Consider the following 11,663-nt stretch of genomic DNA (forward strand, 5'->3'; position numbering starts at 1 on the left):
TAGTGTTCAAGACAGCTTGAGCATTGCATTGACATTCATAAAGTGAGCATGCTGCACAAAGATTATATATTTAAAAATAAGAATAAACAGGCAAACCTATTATTAAAAAAAGACTAAATAGACTTATTTTAGGCCCAGTACCAATGGGATCGATTCCAGCATTGCAAATACAGACATTTCACAACTGACTATAATTATCTCGCATTCAGAACTGAAGGTCTATGTTGCAAAACGGAAGCAGCTGAGAAAAACCCTTCGGATCAGGATGAATTGCCAAGTGAACAGTCCTTTAGAACCTCATAGAACTCACAGTATTTTCTGCAGACGTAAATGTTACAAAAGCCATAAAGTCAGTAATTGGTTCAACAAAACAGCACATTTCTGTGTATTACTTAGAACAGCTGTACATGGACATTTGTGTGCGTTTTTTCCCACCTCGACACTGACTAATGAAAATATTTCACTATTACATTGGGCTGAGTTAGGTGTCGGCAACGGACTGCGCTGGTCAAATCACGCTCCCGACACCTAGCGGAGACAGAAATAGAAATCCTCTTTTCCTATCCCGACAAACCCTTTTAAATGTGAAAAAACGCACAAACTCAGGGTTCCTTCTTTTCATTATAACAGCCAGTATTTTTTTTTTCTCTCTCTTCCCACAAATCAGGTTTTATTTGAAACGGTAAAACAGTTGGGTTCTGCAGCAAAGACTTGACGACGAATTGGCAGAGACGTTACAGCGTGGGGGGTTTGAGGCCGTACTTCCGAGCCACTTCAGTCTGAGCGTACGCCGCGTCGCATAACGAGTACAAATGGGACATCTCCATCTCTGACTTGGCCAGGTTAATGGCTTTGTTGAACATCTCTATCGCCTTGTCCAGGTTGCCCCTGAAAAGATAAACGCTCCAGTTATTACAAACGTTTAAAGTACAATTCTACTTTTTTTTTGTTTGTTTTAAACTTACCTTTGAACTTCAATGGTTCCCATAGTTTCATAGGCAAAGTCGCATTTGTTGTCGATCTCAATTGCCTTGCTAATGAGCTCCAGACCCAAGTCGAGGTCTTGTTTCCACTGGAGCTGCAGCAAACTGTACATACATTTGACAATTACTAAAAGAATCTCAAAAATCTATTACCAATATGCCAAATAATGAAAACATGCCCACCCTTTGTGAACATATGTTGTAGCATTGTCTGGCTCCAGTTCGATACACTTGTCGTACATTTGATCAGCTTTTCCAAACTGCTGCTGGTCAGTTAAAGCCTGAAAAGAACATAAAGTCATTAAGTCTGTCACAATTTAGGCTTTCCCTCAGTGTATTATAAGCCTGGCGGGCCACCAGGCTTTACTTGTGCCCCCACCAGGCTAAGCATCGCATATTAATCTAAGTCTTTTTAAAATATTTGCATTTTTAAAGACTTTATAATTGGTGTTCAGGTGTTAATCTTCAATCTTTCAATAACACATAATTATCAAGTGATATTTTCAAATTTCTTGTCAACTTTAAGCATTTAACTCAAAAACACAACGGGCTGCTGGATGACTGACTGACCTAATGCCCAACCACCAGGCTTAGCAAGTTTTCTAGGGGAGACATTGCAATTAGTCAATTAATCGCATGATAAATTAAAATGAACTTGATAATTTCCACTCTGATGACTCATAGTTTTGAAAGGAAAATTGTTTTACACAGACATTATCATCTATTTTATGGGTTTGGTTGTGTTTTTTTTTTCCTTTTTCTTTATTGTTTTTGGTTGTTGCGTTTTATTTTGGATATTTAAAATATCTTCTACTTCCAGTGTAAATGGCTCAAAAACATCTATTGGTCTTTGACAGACCAATAACCAAACTGCATTATTATGCCATTATCAATATTATAGTTTATCGCAATAATTACTGGGACAATTTGTCATCCAGAAAAGTTTATTATTGTGACAAGTCTAGACATGGTCAAGTTGCAGGAAAACCTTTTTAATCATAGCATTTTTTCAAAATAGGATTTAATTTGATCAGTTTCACTAGATTATGATTGCTAGACTACTTTTCTTAAGTTAGCTCCCAAAAGAATAAAACAATCCTACCTGAGCATAAAGAGCGTAGCCCTCAGCACATTTTGGAAACCTTCGGATCACATCCTCAAAGCCGTCCATGGCTGTCTGTACCTGCGATGGGTTGTTTCCAGTATAAGCCTGTCTGTACTGAGGAACACAAAAATTCACAAATAGCATTAAAATACAGTAGAAACAACAACAAAAAAAAGAAAATCCAAAATATATGTTTAAATAAGTAAAAACGGCATCAGGTTAAAGATGCTCCTGTGTTCATTTTCGGCGATTACTCACAAGGGCGAAGCACTTTTGTGCCTGAGCCAGAGCAGAATCGGGCCTGAGGCGGATGCACTCGTCAAAGTCTCCCACTGCTTCGTCCACCTGGTCCAGCAGGATCTTCAGCTGAGAGGAAAGACGCAGGTCTTGTTAGCAAAATGTCGAAGAAACTCCAAAATCACATCCTCACATTTCATGATAACAGCACATTAAACACCTTTTGTAGATTGAAGGCAAAGCAGTAGAAAGTGAAGCTGATTTGATTTAGTTTTGCAGAGCTTATATCATGCACTTCGTTCTAAAGTAACTCAGAGGATCCTTATTGCTTGAAATAGCCCTTTTTTTCACCCATCACCCATTAAAGGGAAGAAAAAAAGGATTAATTAAGTACTTTTTTTTTTTTTTACATATATATATTTCCTAACTGACTTCTGAAGGCAAATGGTTCTATAAACCTCACAAATGTGCTCACGTTGCGTTGGTCTACCAAAATCCAAATTAATTTTTTTCAGGTTTGGAGTTGACAAAAATTGAAAGGAGGTTCAGGGAGTATAAAGACTGTTTTTATTGGTGCGTATATCCAACCTCAAAGTCTTAAACTATTAATTCAAAGGGAAAGTAATTAACACTTTTTGAGAACTGTACTCTAAATTGGCAACATGTCATAAAAATATAAAAATAAACTAATATATTTGGAGTTCTATTAAGAGTAATGTTATCAAACTCTAATCAGTGATGTGATCTTATGTTTTTCTCAACAGACCACTGTTTAGATGATAAACTAAACAGTAAATTGGAGGGGTGGGGAGATGACGACTTGACTCCTTCCTACCTGACCCCTGTGGTGATACACGTCTGGGTTGCGGGAGTCGATATCGGCGGCCATGTTGAAGTCTTGTGTAGACTGCAGAGGCTGCTGCTGCTGCATGTACATGCTTCCACGCTTTATCAAAGCGTTCGCTCGTAGCTGCAGGAGCGATGAACGGCAGGTTCCAACATTTAGCTTCATCAACATGCACACTGAGTATTTGAGTATTTGTTGCTGCTAAACGTTTCTGACTGAAAGATATTTGTCAGTGTGTACCTTCACATTAGCCTCCTGCATGTTGATGACCTGGTCCAAGTCAGGCTGGGCGGCCGTAGCGTTTCCGATCAGCAGGTAGAAGGTGGCCCTCAGCAGCAGGGCCTCTGCTGTGTAGCGGCCCCCCGACTCGATCTCCTTGGTGCATTCGCTGATGATTTTGTCATAGTTCTCCTCGTCCATGTACTGCTTGGCCTTCAAGTAGCCAGAGCTGGAAAACAATGGATGACAAACAAAATCTAAATAAAGCTGCAGTTTAATTAACATGTTGCCATCCAATCAACTCATTTGCATGCTGAAGCCCTTTGGATCTTTCAGAATGGCTCTTAAAAACTTTATAGAACCAACTAGTGCTTTTAAAAGGTAGATATAAAAAAAAAATGCAGCTTTTAATTTTATCGGTGAATAATTTCAGTGAATTTTCACAACAAAATGACACTAAAAGGAAAAAAAGTATTTTTTTTTACATTTTATTTATTTTTGGTCAGATTGAAAACAACATGATTTTTCACAAATATCAGCATCCCACGGAAGAAAATAAATCCATTCTCTATTTTATGTTTTTCTTTATTTTGAAGCCTGAAGATATAAATAAAATAGTGTATCTTTCAAAAATATTTTTTATAAATATTTGTCAACAACTCAAAGTTGTCTTTTTTTAAAAAGGCCTTGTAACACTTATGGCTCTATTTTTTTATTTATTTATCTGGAATGGGGATGAAAATGGCTTTTTTTGTGGTGAAGGTTCCAGAAAACTTAAAGGGCCTTCTACATTTAAATTTTAAACAAAGTCATGAAAAATAACCATATCTTCTACTTTAACAAATATATTTTACTTACTTGACACCTAAGAAAATTAACTTTAAGATAGCCGAATTAAATAGGTGCTTTTTTTTTGAGTTGAGTTCTGTTTTATTTTAACCAAGGTTCGCTAAACTTCAATTCCTACAGTAAGCTTTGCAACTATTTTTATCTGAATGTTAAAACACTATTTTCAAGCCAAACCTGGTTAAAAAGATACTTGCATAAAATAACAAGAGCCTTGTATTTTAATAACTTAACGTAACAGTGAGCCACGTTTTAAAGCAGGACTGTTTGTGCAGGTTTACATTAAAGGCTTAAAGTGTGCAGATGCATTTCTCTTTGATTTCCATTATGAGGTCTGTAGTTTTGTCAATTTGTACTCAAAGTTCTCAAGAAAAGCAGCAGATTATGGAACAAAGAAATCCTACCAGAATGGTTTAGTAAAGCAATGAGAGAAGCCCTGGTTGGACTCAGTTTAATTCCTTTTTTCATTAAGACGACTCAAGCTTTTTAAATCCTGTCAATCAATTATTTCTTTGGAACATTTCAGCAAGATCTTTTGTAACAACATCCTCTGAGGTTAGTAAAAAAAAAAAAAAACAAAAAAAAAACCCAAAAAACAGAGACTTTATAAATCAAACTGACCTCTCAGAGATTTCGGCCGCTTCCCCCTCCTTATCTTTATCTTCGTCTTTTTTCTCACCCTTCTGCTGCGGCTGGGAGATGATGTCATCAGTGAACGAGCTAAAATAGGACTTAATGAACTGAGGGGAAGGCATCATCGGCTCACGATTCTGCAGAGAGAAAAATAAAATACAATAAGATACCTGAGTCAACCTGTTTATTTTTGTTTCTGCAGATTCAGCCTCATGTTTTTAAAGACACATCTCACTCTCTAGTATTTAAACAGAAATTCTGGTATTTAAACAGAAATAATTTAGGTTATTCTAACTTATGTAAAACAAAGTTCAGTTTTGCTTCAGACCATGAGAGAAAAAATAAATTTTTTTATTAGGCGTATGAAATAATCTGGTTTCAATTGTAAATAACATTTTCCAAATTTAGGCTTTTAAATCAAGCATTAGCTTGTACTTTAATGCAAAACTGTGCAGTCTAAATATCAAGCACTTTCCAAACCTTGAAAATACTTAATTTAAATTCAAGCACCTTCAAGGACCTCAGCTGGAGACCCCTGCAGCACACCAGTAAAGAATTCAGATGTCTATTATTTTAAAATGTTGTGACTGGGACATGCCTTAAATAAATACATTTTAAAAAAAGACAACTTTCATAGATGACTCAAACTAAACCAATACCTTGTATTTTTCTTTGGCCTTTTCTTTCCCCAGCTGTTTGAGCACCTTGTCGGCGAGCAACATGCTCTGCTGGTTCTGGAAGGCCTCGAGAATACACACAGCTGTGACGTCTGAGAGGGAAAGAGTCAGCAAGAGTCAAACATTTACAGAAAACGGTTGAAGGACATCTAATCTAAGACACAACAACAAGCTCACCTTCTAGGCACTCCCTCTTGTTGTCCAGTCTCTCCAGAGCTTTGGCCCTCCTGAACAGAGCCTTGATGTATCGCGGGTTCAGCTCCACGGCCTGGGAGCAATCCTGGACCACTTCTGTCCACTTCAGCTGAAACGACAGGGTAACCTCGTTTAACGCGTCCAAACTCCAGTAAGCAGAGTCAAACGTGATGGAGAGGGTCGTGAACAGACCATTCTCCACCATGTTGTTTCGGGTTAAAGCAAAATGGCCGCCATCAAGGTGCCAACCTGCTGTTCGTATGCCGCTGCTCTGTTCTGGTAGAACGTGGACAAATCCGACTTGTGCTCTTTGGGGCAGAGAGCAATGGCCTCAGTGTAGCACTGGATCGCCTTGTCGTACTTGCCAGCCTTAAAATATTTGTTGCCCTTATTCTTTGCTGCTTGGGCCTTGTCCAGAGGGCTCTAAAGGAAAAGACGGGCAAAGTAAACGAGAGTTAAACGAGAGGAAAAAAAACTAAACAAAACCATGAGGAGTCTGATTTGAAGAATAAGTGATGCATGCATTTGTCTTACATGTTGAACTTTTTTTTCCAGGGCAATTTAAAACAAAATACTTTGGCACATAAAGAATGGTGTTTATTTATTAATGAGAGAGTCATCTCTGCTGAAAACAACTAAATATTTAATAGTAATGTGTCATTTTCCAAGTATTAGAGAGAGCTATACTCAGAAAGGCTACGATGGGCTTCAAACTTTATTTTGTAGCATTTTACAAAAGTGATTAACAAATTATTTGAAAAAGAAGTATCAGATGCTTTTTGGTCAAAAATCTATGACTGCACACAGTCAGTCTCACAAAAGCTTCTAGTGTAATAAAATTCAGCCATTGCCAAACCGGCCACTTCATAAAAACGATTCAATTTAGTAGGGAAAGTGTGCCGCCAAAAGGCCCACAAGGATTGCATTATCCCACATCCTAAAACCTAAACGGAGCTTTTGTTGACGTTCCCATGGGAACAAAATAGTTCAAGCTGAAAAAGCATCAATCCAAACTTCACTGCCAGTTCTTGGGTTTTTAAACATTAACTAAATCCTTGATAATACATGACGCCTGATGCTGAACTATTTTTCAGTTATAAAGACTAGGGATGCAAGTTATCGATAAATGAGTTAATCTAAAGTAGATTGATCTCATCGATCAACTAACGATCAACTGATAAGTGGCCATTTTCTCAAAAACCTGAGTTTCCCCTTGTATGAAAAGGGTCGACCGTCTTTCCGTAGCACAAAGGCTACATTTTACTTCTGAAGACATTTTCTCTTGTTATCCTACATAAATAAATGGAAAGTAGTTCTCAGCCTATTTAACTTTTTAAAAGCATGTCAAATTTACTGGACTACAGCTACATTATCCAGCTGTCTCCTTACACTACAGGAAAGCCAACATAGTGAATCAGTTCACATGAATAATGTTGGCAGTCTGGGTCTGTCGAGATTTTATTCTGTCCATAGTGTGAAAACTTCAAATGAGCTGACCTGTTTCAAACCTCTCTAATAAGAGCCTCTGTCTTGGTTTCGTCTCACTCTGTGAATTTCGGTTAAACGTTTAACTGGTAAAAGACAATGGAGGGACCTTTCATCCCCAAGCTGAACTTGTCGTTTTCAGTTGAACACAGTCTTCATTCGACCTAGAAGTGCCTCCGAAAGTGGGGACAATCATCTCAAAAAGGTTTTAACAACTATGAAAAGATGGACTCTATTGCAGTTTTTCAAATGGAAATATTATTGTTTAGAAAAACGGGCAGTATAAATCAAAGATCTCTTAAAGTAGCAGGAACTGAAAGTCAATTGATTAATTCTTTGGGATTTTTCGCTTTCCATTATCTTTATTTCTACTCTAAAAATGTCCAAGTCTGTATTTACTTGTTGTTTGCATGTAAGCATGAGCTACAGTCTGTTCTGTGGTATAAAAAGTGAAAGTAATGAAACTGTTTGAATGACGTGCGCATTGTGTGGTTGGACTGCAGACTATTTTATACTCAAAAAGTCAAGCAAAACAGAAGGCAGGCAATATGTGAGCAACACGAAGAAACACGTTACAGACAACCATGCTGCAAAAACAGTTCACATTTCAATAAAACTGACTATAATTGTGATAAACAGGACGAATCTGCACACAATCTGAATAGAAAATATACATTTCCTCACACCCTTATACAACACGTGGGATCACACACACGCCTACTGGGACAGGTGTCCCTCTACATTAAAAGGTTGTCTGGGTTTCACTGTAGAGTTACTGAATGAGAAAATGAGACTGTCCAGCTAGCTCACTCCGTCCTGTATGACATGATAGGCTCCGCTTTTAACTCCATGAATGCGAAGCTACTCTTGACAGCCGTTCCCGCCCACCTTGACTTTCTGACCCCGGTGTTAGCCAGCTAGCATGGAACTCGTGCAACATTAAACAGCTAAGATTAAACATGGGATATGTTTTTGTTACTTTCCATTAGGTGGGTTTAATATATAGGAGGCAATAAAGAACATTTCATCACCAATGGATGCTTTAGATGTAACTGGTTTAATACGTCAGTCACAGTAGTTAACCTAGCTGCACAGACAAGGTTAGCTTGGCAGACAGCTAGTTAGCGCAGGTTAATCCACCGCACCGAGCCACTAGCTGTCGGCCTTGCCTTCCTGCTGTCACTGACAGGGGCTCTGTCGTCAGGTGTCCTTGACCGGACTTGAACACAATGACGACTGTCTGAGCCAGCAGCAGTATTAACTGTGTCAAAGTGAGGAGAGTCGCCCAGAAACGACAAGATTCCTCTCTGGGCTACAGTACCATGTTCTCCTCTTCACGGTTGCTTCGAGTAGCGCCGTCTTGTCCCTGAACGGGGCTGGCGCTGCCTTCAGGAGTCTTCCGCTCCCCGGTCCCTTTCGGTTCCTTGGTTTTGTTTCGGTTCCAAAAGTAAACCGCTCCGACTCCGAGCACAATGGGAGCTCCGACAAGTAGCGCCAGCTGCCAGCGGGGTAACCCGCTCCCAGACTGGGGCTCGACTGGCTTTGAAGCGGCCATGTTCCACACTGTACTTAGCAATGTTTAGCCAGCCGCTACCACCAGCACACAGCGTGAGGAAACCACTGAGAGCTTCTCTTTGGCTGATGGCACCGCAGCAGGTCGGAAAATGTAATGCTGCCCCCAGCAGGCAAGACGGTCCTAATGATTTTTTAAAAGAGACAATTTTAAGTCTGTTTTAAAGACAGACGTGATTCCAGGCTGACGTAATGTTGTTTTTATTTGATCTTCTGTCCACGAGAAAAGGTGAACAAGAGCTTTATTCTTCCTTATTTTGGCAAAGCAATCAGTGAGAGTAAACGGGATGTATGCAGAACTTGGATTTCAATGTCTTTCCAAGAGGCACATTGACATGATGGGAGGGAGCTGGAATCAACCTGCCGATTGCAGGACGACTACTTTACCCACTGATCCATACTACGGCAAGAATGGGATCATAATTTTGATGATAAATGTCAAGTATAGTGCAGGAATTAGATGAAACTCTCATTGCTCAACTGGCAATCCAACTGAACAAAATACTTTAAAAATAGGCTATGAAAAGGGTTATGTTCATGCTAAAAACAACTGAGCAATTTAAAATACTTCAATTGGTTGTCAAGTAATTTGGTTTGCTCCTCTTTGCACCATTTCTTTAATTCAGCCATCCTGAATAAGTTGAAATAAGGAAAACCCCACCTCTTGTATTTTCTAACTGGGAACTCGCAAAATCTGCCAAAAATTGCCTTTAGCCTTTGTTAAGAAGTTGTGATATTAAACTGTGTTTACACAATTTCTATTCTTTTTATGGCCAGATATTTAAACAGTTAGGTCATTGAAATTAAACTGAAACTTTGTGTAACTTAAGTCAATTGAATTGCTGTACTCTTCCTCGTAGTCTTGATTATGTGAAGCGGCCGGGTTTACTTCAGGGACAGCGGTCCAGCGGAAACGTCTTCATCACCTTTTAGCAACCTGTAATACCTCCTTTGGTAATTTCTGAACGAGTTTACTTTATTTCATATTTTTATTCAATTTTAATTAAATTGAAAACATCAAGTTGTCAAGTGTGAGAAAAAATATTCTGCTACGAAAAACTGTCTTTTACAGGCTAGGTTTGGTATTGTTTTAGTGTGTGTACAGCTTCGGTTTAACTGAAGCCACTAGATGGCGGTGTTGCTGTCTTTTAATCAGTCCAGTTCTGGATTGTTCAGAGGAAGTAGCGGAGTAGGGCGACGTTGAAAATGAGCATTTAGCAATTTTAAATACTAACTGTACACAATCTAAACTAACCTTTACATAAAGATAGAAACAGTCATGTACATTTTTTACTTTTCAGTTCTTATTCAAAATTGGAGCTGCACTTAAAAAAATAACCTTTTTTTTTTTAATGTTTGTAATTTATCATAAGCTGTTATTTCTGCTACCCCTGCCTCTCGTTTCTGAGTTTAGACAGCCTGTGTCAGGACACGACAGGAGCCTAAAAACTCAATATGTGCCCACGGCCGTCTGTTCTCAAACAGAGAGCAGCTCTGATCTATTTTCATTGTCAGCTGAGTTTGTTATGGTTCTTCACATCATGACCCAGCTAAAGGACTCAGTCATCTGGTTACATGTGTAAAGTGTGGAGCACAATAAAACCTTGTTGTTGCGTAAAGGTAAAAGGGGGGAAAAAATCATAAAGAATATGTGATATCAGATATCTGATATTACATATTCTGATACTTGATATCTGATATTATCACTATTTTTTCTCTCTCTCTATGATGTGTTCACTTTTCTCTGTGCTCCCAGCGTTTGTTTATTATTAGTTATTAGCTTTATGTTTATTATTAGTTTATTATAAAATGGATGGATGGATTCTATTTACTCAATCAGGTGGCATCTGGTGTACAGATTTTATTTATTTTTATTTTATTTTGGTATTCAAGTAAAGATAAGTTTATGCAAATGGAAACTACATTTCAAATAAATGTAGAAGCCATGTTTTATTGCATTTAATATATCATAAATTCCCAATGAAACTGCAGCAACATGACATAATGCAAAAAATAAAAAATAATAAAATCAGCTTTTTAGGGTAAGAACCCTTTTATAATTGTTTGCATATTGTGTTCATGACGCCTATGATTTCTGTTAATTTTATAGATTTGTCTTTAAGGGTATGCAGAGTCAGACAGCTTCTGGTTCCAACTAGCAATGATGTACATTTTTTAAATGAATTTCTCAGTTTAGCATTCATAAAATCTATTAACAAATAAACATCTTCTTCCTCGTTTTGTCTTTAAATTGATTTGAATTGACTTCTGCATCTAATTTGCCAAACATTTAACAAGCCTATATAGTCATTAAAATGTGATTTGAATGCTGGATAATCTCATAGTAATCTTCTGGGGTTTTAGCGTCTAGTTTGCATGTAGGAGAGCCCTTTGACTTTCGGTTTGACGTTAACTCACTCCCATCTTAGACATAACAGCAGATGACTGTAATCTTTGTGCTTTGTGGAAGTTTTTAAGACATCTGGCATGTCTTGTAGGCCTGCCTGCCCAGACTAGTCCTCCTCCCTACGATTCATGTTGCTAAATGGAGACAATGTATGAAAAACAATCCACTCTTATGGGCGTGAGAGTCTAGATTTGTGTGTTTGAGGTGTCCGTTCAGAGGCACTTTGACCGGAGTACATTTTCAAACCTCGATATTTTAGGTTTGAAAATATCGAACTCAAAAGATCAGCTCATATTACAGTAAAAATACAGTAAAATCATACAGTATCATACAGTAAAAGAAATTCCACCTCCTCGTATTGATCTACTATCAGTTTCAACCTGGAATAACGAGGCCTTCACTGGAAGTAGGAAGTCAAATTGCTTCTCTGTTAACATCTAATTCTCATCAGTCACAT

At 38.1% G+C, this 11,663-nt stretch overlaps 1 protein-coding gene across 1 annotated transcript; it reads right to left on the bottom strand.

Moving 5' to 3' along the window:
• Positions 1–8,875, bottom strand: tomm70a (translocase of outer mitochondrial membrane 70 homolog A (S. cerevisiae)). The gene is made up of 12 exons (XM_015024086.1): positions 8,549–8,875; positions 5,992–6,165; positions 5,725–5,851; positions 5,530–5,639; positions 4,859–5,007; positions 3,413–3,620; positions 3,161–3,295; positions 2,347–2,454; positions 2,086–2,202; positions 1,167–1,264; positions 966–1,088; positions 1–888 (listed from the first exon to the last, which is right to left on the bottom strand). The coding sequence occupies exons 1-12, from the start codon at positions 8,780–8,782 to the stop codon at positions 735–737; spliced, it is 1,737 nt and encodes a 578-aa protein (XP_014879572.1). The 5' UTR covers positions 8,783–8,875; the 3' UTR covers positions 1–734.
• Positions 8,876–11,663: the final 2,788 nt, after the last annotated feature.

Source organism: Poecilia latipinna, unplaced genomic scaffold, assembly GCF_001443285.1.
Source record: "Poecilia latipinna isolate Pla-1442-1.1 unplaced genomic scaffold, P_latipinna-1.0 Scaffold7, whole genome shotgun sequence".
Classification (NCBI taxonomy): Eukaryota; Metazoa; Chordata; class Actinopteri; order Cyprinodontiformes; family Poeciliidae; genus Poecilia; species Poecilia latipinna.